We start from the raw sequence: 15,625 nt of genomic DNA on the forward strand, positions 1-15,625 counted from the left end.
TACTGGTCGGGGTGAAGATACCCCGAACAAGCCCCTCAAAGGATTACTTTCCATAGTAACAAGTGACAGTAAATTTCAGCACACTATATAAATTTTTCCTTACCAATTTCCACTTACCAAAGGCGCTTCACTCTCCGGCAGCGGCGCCAGAAAAGAGTCTTGATGACCCACAAGTATAGGGGATCTATTGTAGTCCTTTCGATAAGTAAGAGTGTCGAACCCAACGAGGAGCAGAACGAAATGACAAGCGGTTTTCAGTAAGGTATTCTCTGCAAGCACTGAAATTATCGGTAACAGATAGTTTTGTGATAATGTGATTTGTAACGGGTAACAAGTAACAAGAGTAAATAAAGTGCAGCAAGGTGGCCCAATCCTTTTTGTAGAAAAGGACAAGCCTGGACAAATTCTTATATAAAGGAAAACGCTCCCGAGGACACATGGGAATTATCGTCAAGCTAGTTTTCATCACGGTCATATGATTTGCATTCGTTACTTTGATAATTTGATATGTGGGTGGACCGGTGCTTGGGTACTGCCCTTCCTTGGATAAGCATCCCACTTATGATTAACCCCTATTGCAAGCATTTGCAACTACAAAAAAAGTATTAAGGTAAACCTAACCATAGCATGAAACATATGGATCCAAATCAGCCCCTTACGAAGCAACGCATAAACTAGGGTTTAAGCTTCTGTCACTCTAGCAACCCATCATCTACTTATTACTTCCCAATGTCGTCTCCTAGGCCCAAATAATGGTGAAGTGTCATGTAGTCGACGTTCACATAACACCACTAGAGGAAAGACAACATACATCTCATCAAAATATCGAACGAATACCAAATTCACATGACTACTTATAGCAAGACTTCTCCCATGTCCTCAAGAACAAACGTAACTAATCACAAATCATATTCATGCTCATAATCAGAGGGGTATTAATATGCATAAAGGATCTGAACATATGATCTTCCACCAAATAAACCAACTAGCATCAATTACAAGAAGTAATCAACACTACTAGCAACCCACATGTACCAATCTGAGGCTTTGAGAAAAAGATCGGATACAAGAGATGAACTAGGGTTTGAGATGAGATGGTGCTGGTGAAGATGTTGATGGAGATTGACCCCCTCCCGCTGAGAGGATCGATGGTGATGACGATGGTGATGATTTCCCCCTCACGGAGGGTTGTTTCCCCGGCAGAACAGCTCCGCCGGAGCCCTAGATTGGTCCCGCCAAGGTTCTGCCTCGAGACCGCGGCGCTTCGTCCCGAAAGCTTCCTTCTTATTTTTTCTAGGACGAAAGACTTAATATAGCAGAAGATGGGCATCGAAGGCCTGCCAGGTGGCCCACGAGACAGGGGGGCGCGCCCAAGGGGGTAGGGCGCGGTCCCACCCTCGTGGATGGTGGGTGGCCCTCCTCTGGTTGATTCTTTCACCAGTATTTTTTATTAATTCCAAAAACTGCCTCCGTGAAGTTTCAAGACTTTTCGAGCTATACAGAATAGGTCTCTAATATTTGCTCCTTTTCCAGCCCAGAATTCCAGCTGTCAGCATTCTCCCTCTTCATGTAAACCTTGTAAAATAAGAGAGAAAAGGCATAAGTATAGTGACATAACGTGTAATAATGGCCCATAATGCAATAAATATCGATATAAAAGCATGATGCAAAATGGACGGATCAAAGCGACGGGCCCGGCCCGTAAAGCCAACTAGACGTGCTCAAGCCCATTCGGAGGGACGGCGATCCCGTGAAGGCCCGGCTCCATGTGATGGAAGCGGTTAGATCCCAAGACAACGTCGGCCTCCAAGGATCTGGTGCATCGGCGCGCCACGCGATAGAGATCTGCGGTGGTGAGCACCCTTTGTGCAGCAAGCTCCGCACGGACCCCAATTTGATTTTTTGTGCCAAACATTAATAAACGTTTTCATAGTTTCCAAAGTTTCTTCACCGGATTCTTTTTTAGTATTCACCCGAGCTCATATGAGATCGGTATCAAAACAACACTTTCGGTTTGAAAATGTATATGAGCTTGGGATGAAAACAACACTTTCGGTTTGGATATGTCCTTCACTCCTAGCTCACCTTTCTTCAAAGCTCCAACCTCTCCTCTCCCCTCACCTCTTGAAGTCAGCTCATAGAGTCAACAAGTGGAGTGGCAGCCATGGCAGGAGAGGTGAGTAAGGAGAAGGTAGGGAGCGTGCTCATGCAGGCCATGCTGATTTGGAGGAACTTACGGCGGCAATGCAACCTCCTCCAAGAGCGCTAACGAGCCACCTACCACTCGGACAACTAGGATGGCAATGTTCGTGCTCGCTCGATTATCGCTGTGCTGCCCAACTCGACGGCCTTCCCTTTGCACCTAGTAGATGCTAGTAGATGCAAATCCCCGCGTTCCTATGATACAAATTTACAACAAAAATCCACCGTGTTGCCAGCAAGCACATTTTTTTTTCTTAGGGTTTTGAAATTTCAAAAATCACTACAGTGATGGTAGTTGTCCTGTAGTGGTAGCTGAGGTAGCACGCGACCCTTGGTGACGGCGGCCAAAAGGAGTCAAAGAGGCCGTTCGAGTGGGCCCACCTGGCAGAGCCTCATCGCCTGCAAAGCCAGAAAGATTCGCGTCCGTTGCCCCATCCCGATTCCCTCCTCCATTCCCTCCGCCATTGTTCAAAAATCAAAACTCCAAACTTTTCTCCTGTCCTTCCTCCCATCCCACAACTGCGATCCGAGAGAGAGAGAGAGAGAGAGAGATCAGGAGGCGGCGGCCATGGCGGGAGAGGTGAGCAAGAAGGAGGTCGGGAGCGTCCTCATGCAGGCCATGATGGCCGCCAAGAACCTGCGCCCGCAGCGCGACCGCCTCCTGCAGCTCCAGCGCCGCCTGCAGCGCCTGCGGGCCGCCACCCCCGCCCCCGCGGACGCCGACGACGCCAAGCTCCGGGAGCTCGCCACGGACCTCTTCAAGGTCTACTACATCGGCATGGAGGCCGGCGCCCGCATGCTCAGCACCTGCCTCGAGCTGGCCGTCAAGAACGGCGGCCGCTTCGCCATGAACCCCTCCTTCGCCGTCATGCCCGACGAGCAGCTCCACGACGCGCTGCTCGCGCAGCGCCTCCCGGCCCGCCCCACCACCCAGCCCGAGGCCTTGGCCCGCGTCGAGGCCGCGCTCTTCGCCGTCAAGCTGCCCGAGGAGTACCACATCCCGCGCTGCATCGAGCACCTCGTCGGCTCCCGCCCCCCGCACCCCGGCGGCAAGCACGGCACCGCCTCGCCGGACGGCAAGCCCAAGACGGCCATCGACCTGGACAAGGCCCTCGACTTCCTGGACCGCGGGTGCACCATCCTGAGCCTCGCCGTGAAGCACGTCGACCTCGCCGTCGCCGTCCTCTCCCGCTTCCTCGACCCCAAGGAGCTCGCCAGCCTCGCCGAGTTCACCGACAAGGTCACCTACATCTCAGAGGTCTGTCCAAAGCCCAACGAATCTTCCTCTGCTGTCCAATTCATCCATCAATCTGAGTGTCCTGTCCAATTCATCCAACAATCTGACTGTCCAATTCGTGTTGTTGCAGGACGGGCCCTACCCATCATCATATTAGCCAGCTCACTACTTCAGCTGATCGATCGAGGCTGTTGACAATGGATTGAAGGGGGTGGGAACCCTCCAATTGTTGATCCAAGCCATGCTCCTCCTACCAATCAGTCTTTTTTTTTATCTATCATGATCTCTAGCTACTTCATTATTCAGACTTACGATTTCAGTTTAGTTCAGTTTGGTCAGATTAATCTGCTGCTATGCTACTATCTGTGTTTACTTAATTCCTGAACGGCCGTGGATATCTTTCTGGATCACTTCATCAGTTAGGTGTAATGTAGTAGTAGTGTAATATGCATCTTATCTGTGGGACAATCGAATCTGATGTCAAATTTGGGATTTTGGACATGCTGCTATAATTTTAATCATGTTCTGTGATGTTATTTGTATCGATCCTAGGATGGCAATTGATATTAACGCGTGCATTCCCCGGTTTGTATATTGTTCTAGCTGTGATGGTGGATTTGTGGTCAGCAAGCACCTCATGGACCGCACGCATTGTTGATCATCAAAGCTAAATTTAACTAGTTCGTTATGCAGACTTATGATTTAAATTCATTTCCGTCAGATTAGTAATTTCCTAGCTGCTGCTAGTATCTGTGCTTACTTAATCTCTGAACGGCTCCTACTATCTAGTGTAATGTTGATCTGCATCTTATTAGTGGGACAACCGATTGAATCGAATTGCTGCACACAATGGATGTCAAATTTGCGATTTTGGGCGTGCTATGTTTGATCATGTTCTAATTCTAGGATTGGTAGCAATCTTGCATAACGATATGTGCATGATACCCTGTTTGTGAATATTGGCCTGAAAGGCGTAACAGCGATTCTCTTCTGGTTGATTTTTTTTCTGCTGAAATGATGAACTGATGATCGATAGTCCCCAACAGCTTATGGACTGCATCCTACTCCATCCGTTCCTAAATATAAGTCGTTTTGGTAGGGAGTACATGCTAGTTGATTATATGGGATAATTCATGAGGCATAGTGTGTTAGTTGTCCCTTCTCTAGCATGTCTGGTAATTTTCTGCCTCATTTTAGTTATTTTTGTATGTAATCTTATCCCTACTTGCTCGATACGAATCTATGAAAGTTCTTGGCGATAAAAAGCCGATTTTTTATAATTAATAATTAATAATTCGGTAATTTCAAAACTAGTAAAGAAGACTTGAAATTTTAAAAAATGGGAAGGACGCCATAAACAACGGCGTCCAGACCTGGATGCCATTAAGAACCATGCCCATGTCTGGACGCTATTGCCAACAACGTCCAATTGTGTGTTTCCGTCAGTGCTTCAATTAAACTAAACTGAGTCGATACATGGAGTTGCATGAGTTGTAAAACCTAATTCGCTGGCAATCATTGCTCCTCCTCCTTGTTGTGCGGTAAGCAACCTCGGCCGATGTTACAAACCCAGCCACTACTCCATCAAGCACAGGGGATTACTGCTCTCTCGTATCGATTCACTCAAATATCAGGTCTGATTACAGGAGGGGAAAGACTAAAGAGGAGAGATTGGGGAGGAAGAGAGCAAAGAGCATCTCTAGCTCTGCATTGACTTGCTCTGGGTAGAGGCGGCGGAGCTCCGCCATGTACGCCTCGTCGAAGGCCTCCGCCGCCAGCCTTTCCCTCACCTCCCTGTGCTCCCTTGCCTCCTATGCGGAGACCACTCGCAGGTTGACGACATCTAACCACGACATCTCATCGAACTCAAAGTTCCGGTGGCCGTCAGTGTCGTGCAGCCGGACCGACCAAATGTCATATTCTTTGGTGTCTTGCTCGGCGGAGTGGAAGGATCCGAGCCAAAGCTTCTCGTAGGTGTGCCAGTTTGTGCTCTCGGCCACCCGCGTCCCCATGCCCGCTGCCGCACACCGATGTACGACCTCTGAGGCGGCAGCGTTGCGAGGAGCTCGGGGAAGCCGGAGAGCCTGCCGCGGAGGCTGATGGGGTGGCGCTCGAGGAAGCGCCACGAAGACGGCACAAGGCAGATGGGTCGACGCTGCGCTCGCGGCTGCGCGGATCCGCGCTGCCAATGGGCGGCGGGGCGGGGCATCCACAGGATTTGTCCATGGTGGCAAGGGCGTGGGCATGGGAGTTGTGTGTGTGTGCGGGGGCGGGGGGGGGGGGGGGGGGGAGGGGTCGCCTGCGAGATGAGGGCGGCGAGGGATTAAGGGAGAGAGGCAAAGAGCGTGGTGTGCTTTTACTCCACAACCGAATGGTTGAGTAAGTTTAGGCGCTCGGCTCGACGAGGACTAAAATATATACTCCAGTATGGGATTTACGGGATCAGCTAGGTCCGGTTAGAGGAGTAAAACGATTTTTTTTACTTCCTAGAAGGTTTTAGGGATCGGCTAGAGATGCTCTAACCCTTATCATGGTCCTTCAGTTCGTTTAGTGATCCCTTTGAATAAGGTATAGGAATAAGAGTTACAGTACTAATAGCCACATCAACAACACAATTAACTTGCATATCCCTCTTCTATGAATCTGACACAGTCAATGCAAGCGTACCGCTTGAAGGGAGTGGAGGATCTCGCTGGCTTTTAGGGTCCAGCCAATTGCATCATCTCTTCCGAATTTGCATGGCGATGCTGCAGTCGGGATGTTACAACAAACAACGCCGATCATCACAGTGACTGAGATACCGGCCGCTTGCCATTATGATCCACCAATCGACATTTCTTTGGACGCGCAAGCATATTAGGATGGGGACAACCGATTCAGGGGTTCCTCGGTTGGGTTGGTTCAATCATGCACTGGACGCCGCTAACATTAGCGTCCAGACCTGGACATGGTTCGCAGTAGCGGCCAGCTTGGACGCTGTCACTCATAGCGTCCTTCCTATTTTTCAAAATTTCAAGTTACCTTTACCAGTTTTGGAATAATTGGTTTATCATTTATTATTAATAAAAAAATTGGGATAAAAAGACAAGGTCTCTAGTGATTCCTGCATGACTAGTTGTTTGTTTTAAATATTTAGTTTAAGATCCGAAGTTTGCAAATATATGTCTTTTGTTTACGTTCCCTAATGTGTTTTTAGATGAATCAAATCGCATATCTTTACATGGATACTAGCTCCTTTTACTTCAGCAGGCATGCTAAGAAAGGATTATGTCTGAAATTCGTAAAGCAGGTTCATATGTTGGCATGCCATATTTTCATTTGGTCTTGCAAGGGCCTATCTTGTTCACTTGTAATGGGTCTGAGCTACTAATAAGATATATCCTAGTGTCGGATAACTAAACCACCATCACTCAACGAAAATCGATCTAGCAACTCGCTTTTTTGAGCTAGCACCACTCAATGAAGTCGATCTGGCCACTCAATGGAATCGATCTAGCAAACCGACTTTTCTGAACACAACAATCGCCAAAAAGGCACTAGAATGGGCGTTTGCCGAGATGGAAACGCACAAGACCGCCTCATAGTTCACAAGTAATCTACATTGTGTGTAACCAAATTTTATGCTAGGAGTACTCCCTCCGTAAACTAATATAAGAGTATTTAGATACCTACTTTAGTGATCTAAACGTTCTTATATTAGTTTACAGAGGGAGTATTTATCTACCAGCATTTTCAAGTTTGGAAAACTACCTCAGGAGTGACGCCAATTATCTACTAGCTATTGACTGCTGGCTGGCTCTGCAGGATGGTCCCACCAGAACGTTTGACTCATCTTGACCATGGTTGTGTCTACCCCTAGTATTTCAGTCCAAACCTGTCTCTTGTTTCGAGCTCATCAACCTGACTGGCCGCCGATTGATGCATCTTGTTCATCTCACTGCAGATTAGCGAGCCCACCACTTCACCTGATCCATCAACAGATTAGGTAGCTTACTACTTCACCTGATTGATGGAGGCTGTCGACCGAAGGGGGCTGGGATCCCTTGAATTGCTGATGGAAGCCATGCTCCTCTTATCAGTCGTCTACTTTATCATGCAGCAGAATTATGATTTCAGTTCAGTTCAGTTGGGTCCGTCAGATTAATCTGCTGCTATGCTACTACTACTATATGCCTTTAATTAATGAGGTCGTGGACGGCCGGTGCCGGTGGCAATGTATCTTAGCTTCATCAATATGATACTTTAGCGCATCTTATTCGTTTACCATTGAATCGAATCGCATGACAAAATCAGGATTTTCGACGTGCTACTACTACCATGTGATTGAATAATCATGTTCTGTGATGCCATTTTTCGGTTGGGATCCTAGCTAGCTAGCTTGCATCCCCAGATTGTTAATCATGTTTTCTTCTGCATGGAGTAACACTATTCAAATGTGTTTGGTAATTTTCTACTCCCTCCGTCTAGGGTGTGTAAGTCACCTTACGAAAATCAAATAATCCCAAAACACTAAGGCACGGTACATTAACTCCCTCCTCGTTTCTTGTTTTGTGACATATCGACCAATAAGAGATGTGGACCGTGCATGCTTTCAATGACTTGAGACTACCAAGCATGACATGCAGTGGTTCGTTCATTTCATGCAATGCTATTAATTAGCAAAAAGACATTAAATTTTCTCGTTTTCCTCTCCGCCTTGGTCGCGGTGCACAACGTAAGATGACTTACACACCTAGACGGAGGGAGTAAGCTACATGCTGGTAACAGGGAATGGAAGCATTGGTCAGCCATAGTGTGCTTGCTGTGTTGTCCCTAGTGGTTCATCCAGCATGTGTTTGGTAACCTAGTGCCTCGTGTTATTATCTCTGGTGCCCTCATGCGCCTACTAATTCTTTTGAATCGCTCTACTGGCGAGAAGATCCATCCATACGTATGTTTTTTTTTTGCAAAACAAAAGATCTTGCATTACTCAGCACAGTTTACAGGATTACATTCTCGTTCTACAATATCTCGGACTACTTCCGTACGTATGTAATCTGGAATAGAATGAAATGTCCTTTATCAAAAAAAGATGTAATCTGGGATATATGTACGTGAGGAGCGAAAAATATTTGCATTCATTTTCAAATATATCTGCAGGAACAAGAACAAGAGGATATATATCTTGAAATACTCCCTCCGTTCGGAATTACTCGTCCAAGAAATGAATGTATCTAGATGTATTTTAGTTGTAGATACATCCATTTTTGTGACGAGTAATTCCGAACGGAGGGAGTATATAGCAATGGTTGAGCATTTATATTCCTTGTAGAATGTGGCACTGTTACTGTACTATGCTAACAAACTAGTGCTGTTTTGTGTTTTTCTTGTTTTGTTTCTGCGGACCAAAGGGTGCCGCCACCGGTTGGCTCTTCCCAAAACGAGACACTTATCTCACTTAATTGCAATTTCAAAAATAAAGAAGCTTTGCATTTTTTAAACTGTCTTTTCTATATCACCAAAGAAATCATCTTCCGAAAAAGGGGAATTTCTTTCTATTCTGCTATTGCTGATCGATGGGGGCTGTCAACAAGCGACCCAAGGGGAAGGAATCCCTCGCATTGTTGATCCAAGATGGGCTCTCCTTATCAGTCAACATGTGATGATCTCTAGCTAGTTAGTCCATTATGATCCCTCAAAAAAAAAAAAGCTAGTCCATTATGCAGACTTATGTTTTCGGTTCAGTTCGACCAGGCTAATCTGCTTTTATGCTACCATTTGTGTATGCTTAATCAATTCATGAACGTGTTATATTTAGGAACAAGAGGGAATATATGCCTTGCTACGAACTACAGTCGGTTGGCTGTTCCCAAAAATGGACATTTGTCTCACTTACCTGTCCAAGAATTCCAAAAAAAAATTGCATTTCGAACCCCTTTTATCACCAGAAGAAAAATATTAAAAAAAGGAATGCGTATCCATCGGTCGAGGCTTTCGACAATTGAAGGGGGGTGGGATCCCTAGCCTGCATCGTCAATCCAAGCCGGGCTCTCCTTATTATCACTACCACGTGAATTTACCACATCTCTATACTGCCTGTAAAATGTACGCCTAGTTTACAACAAACGAGTTTCACGGTACCGCTCTTCACAATCTGCCAGTAAAATGCGAACGTTTATATGCAGGATCATCAGGGGGCTAGTAGATGCGCTTAGCTAGGAGTATGTTTTGTGGAAGCCGTCCATCCATCCCACAGCAGCATGAGAGCTACAGACTACGGTGCCATCCATTCATCCTGCTCCTCTGTCAGCTAGCGCTTGATCCACCCATGGATGGATGAGGTGTCCCGTGCAGGCCGGGAGTACAACTTTTGACCGGCCGTCGTCAGGTCAGGTCTGGTCAGGACTGAGGAACGGTACGCTATTTGATTTCTCTTTCCAAACGATATTGTATTTGATTTGATTTTACATTAATTGTGATTAATTAATTTCCTAACAAATTCTTCCTTAAATGTAGGCATGGTAAATTAAAGATATTTTGTTTGTGTCCAATCATGAGGACCAACGCTTCCTAATTTTTTTTTCATACTCCATTCGTTTCTTTATACAAGGTGTATTTGTTTTTTCAAAGGTCAAATGAGTGCATGTTTGACCGGGTTTTTAGAAAGAAAAAATATCAATATCCACAATGCGAAATTTATTTCATTTGATCCATAAAGAAAAGTAGTTTCGTATTTTATCTATTAGGTATTGCAGATGTTGTTTATTCATTCTATAATCTTGATCAAGCATGCAAATGGTTGACTTGCACGGAAAAGCAATGCACCTTATATTCTGAAAATGGAGGGAGTATGAAACAAGATTGTTGCTTCCTATTATTTTCTTTGCTTCGTACGAAAAGAAGTTTTCAACTGCTAGGATTTTTTTTGCTTCCTACACTGTTTTCAATCGTGACAATCGTTGCTTCCAAAACTTTAGTTTGTTTTTCTCTTTTGTTTTGGAATTTTATCATTTGTTTCGATCAAATTGCTTTCATATGGTTAGAGTTTGCCCAATAACTGTAGATTGCTTTTGTCTTGTTACAATTGTTTGAGACTATTTCGGTCTTGTAGTTAGAAGTTGTGTCCAACATATTTTGTTTGAGTAGACAAAATATGTTTCATGCGGCCAGAGAATTGTTTTGAGTGTATGGGTGACATGCTCCCAACAAAGTAAAAAAATTGTTTCCATCGAACATTACATAAAAAATTAGAACTTGCTTGAAAATACAATTTTCTTCATAGGAATTCCAAATTTGCTTCCATAGAAGTTCCTCCGAACAACATGAATGTATCATAGGGTTAGGTTTTTATTCATCTCGGCACGATACAAACCCCACCAAGAATGGTCGCGCATCCTTCCACATACAGACGGTTCAAGAGGTTTTTACACTCTTCCTGACTGGTGGTCCACCTTGATGATGATGGCACAAGGAAGAGCGGAACCAACAAAGGACACCTCGACGACGATGGTGAGGATGTGCAAGACAAGCTAGCAAGACCAAATGAATCACACCCGCTAGGAAAACACCAACAGAGGAATGGATAAATTGCTTTCGTTATCACGGGTGCACTAGAAAATATATATAAATTGTAGTATGCTAGCAAAGATAATAATATGGGAATTGTCAGAACAACTGATAACATAAGATCGGTGAAAATAAGTACAATGGGAGATAATAACTTAACTGGTTAACAACACAATGGCAACGAGAAAATGAGGTAGCCAAGAAAGGAATGATGCAAAGCATGCACACGATATACTGGATTATGTGATGAAACTAGAACCATGGGGGCAATGTTCAAACTAGAATACCCCAGAAGAATGGAGCAACCAGGACAGTAAGCTAGAAGCGTGGATGTAAGTATGCAACTTAGCCAGAAAAACCAAGAAGCAGAAGGCCAATGTTTAAGTTACAATAGTGCTAACTAATGCAAGCAATAGAAATATGCGTTAAGACACAGCAGGACAAGATATAGGAAGCATGAAACTAAGGAACTCGACATTACATACCTTGGTATGATGCATATGTCATTGATAATGGACAACAAACCAACTAGCTACCAACATGGTGCTGCATATTTTCTGTTACCGACATACAAACTGAGCCGATGACATATGTTGATCAACGGAAGCATTTCTTCGTACGGACAAAATATTGATTGTAAATATAGAAGCACCCAATGCATGAAGCATGGAAAAAGATGCAAATGGGTACATTAGAAGTTTAATGTGGAAGTTTCGAATCAGCTGTAGTCCATGGGTCTGACGACTATTTTGCTAAATCGCAATGCAATATATCGGTCTGACGAATGCTTCTGATCAGAATACTGATTAGACGTTTCCCATTTTGTTAAGGTAATGCCCGACATGCTCGCTCTATCCAGTCGTGCCGCCAGACTCGCCAGCGCTACGTTTTCTTTGGAAGGCCTTTTGCGGAAGGTTTTTTTCTACAGTTACAGACTTTTTTTCTACTCCCTCCGTAAAGAAATATAAGAGTGTTTAGAGGGAGTACAAGGCAGTGTTACAAAACGTTTCACCTTGCTTGGAGACACACCTTTTCAAATGAACACTCTATGTCTCTATGGACTAGCATTCTCAAATTTTAAAAACCAGAGTGAGGGTTGTCCTGTAGTGGTAGCAGAGGGAGCGGGAAATACACTTTGGTTCCTAGTTGTAGATGCACCCTATATGGGGATTTTTTTAATAATTAAACCAAAAGTCAAAATAGGTAAGAACTATTTTTAGAATAAACCTGACTTACTTTTGCACTAGTATATAAATTTTCATGGAAGAAAACCAATGTTGACTTCACATAGAAAAAAAATATTTGCTATTATAGGTCACTATTCACACTATTTTGACCAAAAAATTGTCTTTTAAAAGAAGTCAAACGGGGGTTTTCTTTTTGTGGAATTTTTCTCACGAGTACAATGGAAGGTCAATTTTTTTAAAAATATTTTCAATTTTTTTTGACTTTTTGTTAAATTACTAAAAAAATCCATATAGGGTGTAGATGTCCCCATAGACCAAACATCGGCCTCCCGGAGGCAGCACGCTACCCTTGTGCTTGTGGGTGGATGAGCATGACCCCTGTCAAAAGGGCTCAAAGGTGGGCTCATCCTGCAGAGTCAGCCAGCAGTAGGGCTCCTCTCTTCAATAGCCGTGTGACACGTGTCCCCTCCATCCTCATTTCACCTCCGACCATCGCTCACCTCCTCCAAAGCTCCAACCTTTCTCTGCTCTCCTTCCTTCCTTCCCAAGAAGACTACCCTCTGGCCTCAGAGCGAGAGAGAGAGGGAGGTAGCGGCCATGGCGGGGGAGGTGAGCAAGAAGGACATGGAATTACTAGTAGAAAATAGGGCTTTGGTCACAGGGCAGTATTCACATTAGTCCCGGTTCAGTCACGAACCGGGACTAATGTGAGCATTCGTCCCGGTTCGTGCGGCTAAGGCATTAGTCCCGGTTCACCTGGGGCCTTTAGTCCCGGTTGGTGCCACGAACCGGGACTAAAGGGTGCGATGCCCATTAGTCCCGGTTGGTGCCACCAACCGGTACTAATGGGCTTTGAGGCATTAGTACCGGTTCATGGCACGAACCGGTACTAAAGGTCCCATTTTCAAACTCTACCCCCCCCCCCCTTGGACCGCCTTTTCAGTTTTACAAAAAACAAAAGAAAATGATGGAAATGTCAAAAAAATAAAATAAAATAAGTTTCCCATGTGATATGTGGTCTAGTTGTTGGGAAAATTAACAAATATGAATTTCAAATTTATTTGCAAAATCTCTCTGGAATTTGTAAAATGGGCATAACTTTTGCATACGAACTCGGATGAAAAAGTTTTTTATATGAAAAATCATCTACTTGAAAAGTTACATCCGAATTTAACAGGAGGAACCCCGTTAAACATTTTCAAAATCCTCAACCTAACATAAAAAAAGTTACGGGGCTTTTAAGATCTAGAGTGGAAAAAATCAAAAAAATTTCAAACTGTGGTCAAACAATGGTCAAACTAATTATTCTAGAATATTAGTGTTACTAAATAATTATTTCAGTTATTTTGAATTTTGGTCAAATCTGGTCAAACTGTGGTCAAACAATGGTCAAACTAATTATTCTAGAATATTAGTGTTACTAAATAATTATTTCAGTTATTTTGAATTTTGGTCAAATCTGGTCAAACTGTGGTCAAACTAATTATTCAAGAAATATTAGTGTTACTAAATAATTATTGTTTTTTAAAACAATAGTTTCAAACTCAAATAGTGAAATATGTCACTTCATGCTCAAGCAAAATTCCTGAGGGTTAATAGGATTGACATCTTACTATTGTCAGGAAAACAACAAGTGCAGACTTGGAAACGAGGGAGAATAGAACCCGGAAGTTAAGCGTGCTCAGGCTGGGGGAGTGGGAGGATGGGTGACCGTTCGGGAAGTTAGATGATTTGGAATGATGAGGGGTGATTAGAGATTAGAGGATAAATTGAGCAGTGATGAGGGGTGATGATTAGAGATTAGAGGTTAAAATAATTCAGAAATTTAAAAATAAAAAAAATTCAAATTTTTTTAAAAAAATCATAAAATTTCTTTTAGTCCCGGTTGGTATAAGAACCGGGACTAAAGGGGAGAGCCTTACCAACCGGGACAAAAGCCCCTTTTTCTACTAGTGAATCCATCCTCCTTGAGTACGCCATGATGACCGCCAACAACGTGAAGGTGCAGCGCGACCGCCTCCTGTAGCTCCAGCGCCACCTGCAATGCCTCCAGGCCGGCCGCGCCACTGAAGATCACAACACCAGGCTCGGGATGCTCGCCACGGACCTCTTCAAGGTCTACTATATCGGCATGGAGTACGGCGCCCACACGCTCCCCACCTGCATCTGCCTCGCTCGTCAGAAGGGCGTTAGCTTCTCCCTGCCCGACATGGCTTTCGCGGTCATGAACAACGAGCAGCTCCATGAAATGTTGCTCGCGCAGCAATTCCCGGCCCACCCCACCACCCAGGCCCTGGCCATCAACCGCGTCATGGCCGCCCTCCTGGCCGTCAAGCTGCTCGAGGAGCACCTCCTCCCGCGCTGCGTTGAGTGCCTCGTCGCCGGCAGGGCCCCCATCCCTCACAAACCGTCGTCCCTGTTGAGTATCATGATTAGATTGGATACATAGGATAGACTAGGAAGTATTATGGCTTGTCTTGTACTTCAAGAAGATCACCTACTCCTATATATATGCCCACGAGGCTCAAACAATAAACATCAATTTCACCAATCCCTCGCTATTCCCTTCTAACATGGTACAATCCCTCTATATTCCCTTCTAACACTCCCCCGACAGGGACGACGATCTGGACCCGGTCGACGCCCCTACAGAGGGCCTCGCCAAGGTCGACGTCTCCGGCGACCCGTGCGCCACTGCCAAGACCGGCAGCAAGCCTCGTAATGCAGCCCGCGGAGGAGGCGGAGAGGTGGACAAGGCACTCGACTACATGTACCGCGCAAACAGGATCGTGAGCCTCACCATGAATCCTTGTAACACCAACATTCATGGGATCTTTGCACCCAAAAAAATTTCCTCGACATATAAATCACTGAGCTTAACCTGGATATTCGCTCTTTTAAAAAAAATAGTCAAGTTAAAGAGGAAAATCTCTCTACCAACGTATCTAGATCTTGCGGTATAATCTTGAGATCATGTTTTTTTCTTATTGTATCGAAATAAAACTGGATCCCCAATTTTTAAAGTACTTTGTAAAATCTTTTCAACTTAATATTCAGTGTATCAATGGGATCATTACTATTAACATGTTGATACTAGATTTCATGGACAATAGGAAGAATCTTTTCGTTCTTTAACAAGGAAATATGAAATCTAAAATAAGGTGTCTTATCCAGTAAATGACCACTATTAATCATCAGAGGATTATGATCAGATATATCCTTGACGAGCTTCTTCAGATGTAATAGAGGAAAAACATCTTCACGAGAAGAAGACATCAGGAACCTATCCACCTTCTCCAATGTGGGAAAAGTTAGCTTAGTAGATCGGTATATAGATCCCCAGTCATATAGACTTATGTTTGATTCAGAGTGTGATAATGGAATTTAAAATGCTATTGTAGTGAGGTATAGGTGCACCTTTATTCTTCTCTCTCTAGTTATCTCAAGACATGGT

At 44.4% G+C, this 15,625-nt stretch overlaps 1 protein-coding gene and 1 pseudogene across 1 annotated transcript; both read left to right on the forward strand.

Moving 5' to 3' along the window:
- The first annotated feature begins 2,626 nt into the window (after window positions 1-2,626).
- On the forward strand, window positions 2,627-3,970 carry LOC109776122 (uncharacterized). Its single transcript, XM_020334793.4, has 2 exons — window positions 2,627-3,460; window positions 3,570-3,970. The coding sequence occupies exons 1-2, from the start codon at window positions 2,771-2,773 to the stop codon at window positions 3,594-3,596; spliced, it is 717 nt and encodes a 238-aa protein (XP_020190382.1). The 5' UTR covers window positions 2,627-2,770; the 3' UTR covers window positions 3,597-3,970.
- Window positions 3,971-12,768: 8,798 nt separating this feature from the next.
- Window positions 12,769-15,306, forward strand: LOC109776119 (uncharacterized; annotated as a pseudogene).
- The last annotated feature ends 319 nt before the right edge of the window (window positions 15,307-15,625 follow it).

Source organism: Aegilops tauschii, chromosome 3 (assembly GCF_002575655.3).
Source record: "Aegilops tauschii subsp. strangulata cultivar AL8/78 chromosome 3, Aet v6.0, whole genome shotgun sequence".
NCBI classification, from domain to species: domain Eukaryota; kingdom Viridiplantae; phylum Streptophyta; class Magnoliopsida; order Poales; family Poaceae; genus Aegilops; species Aegilops tauschii.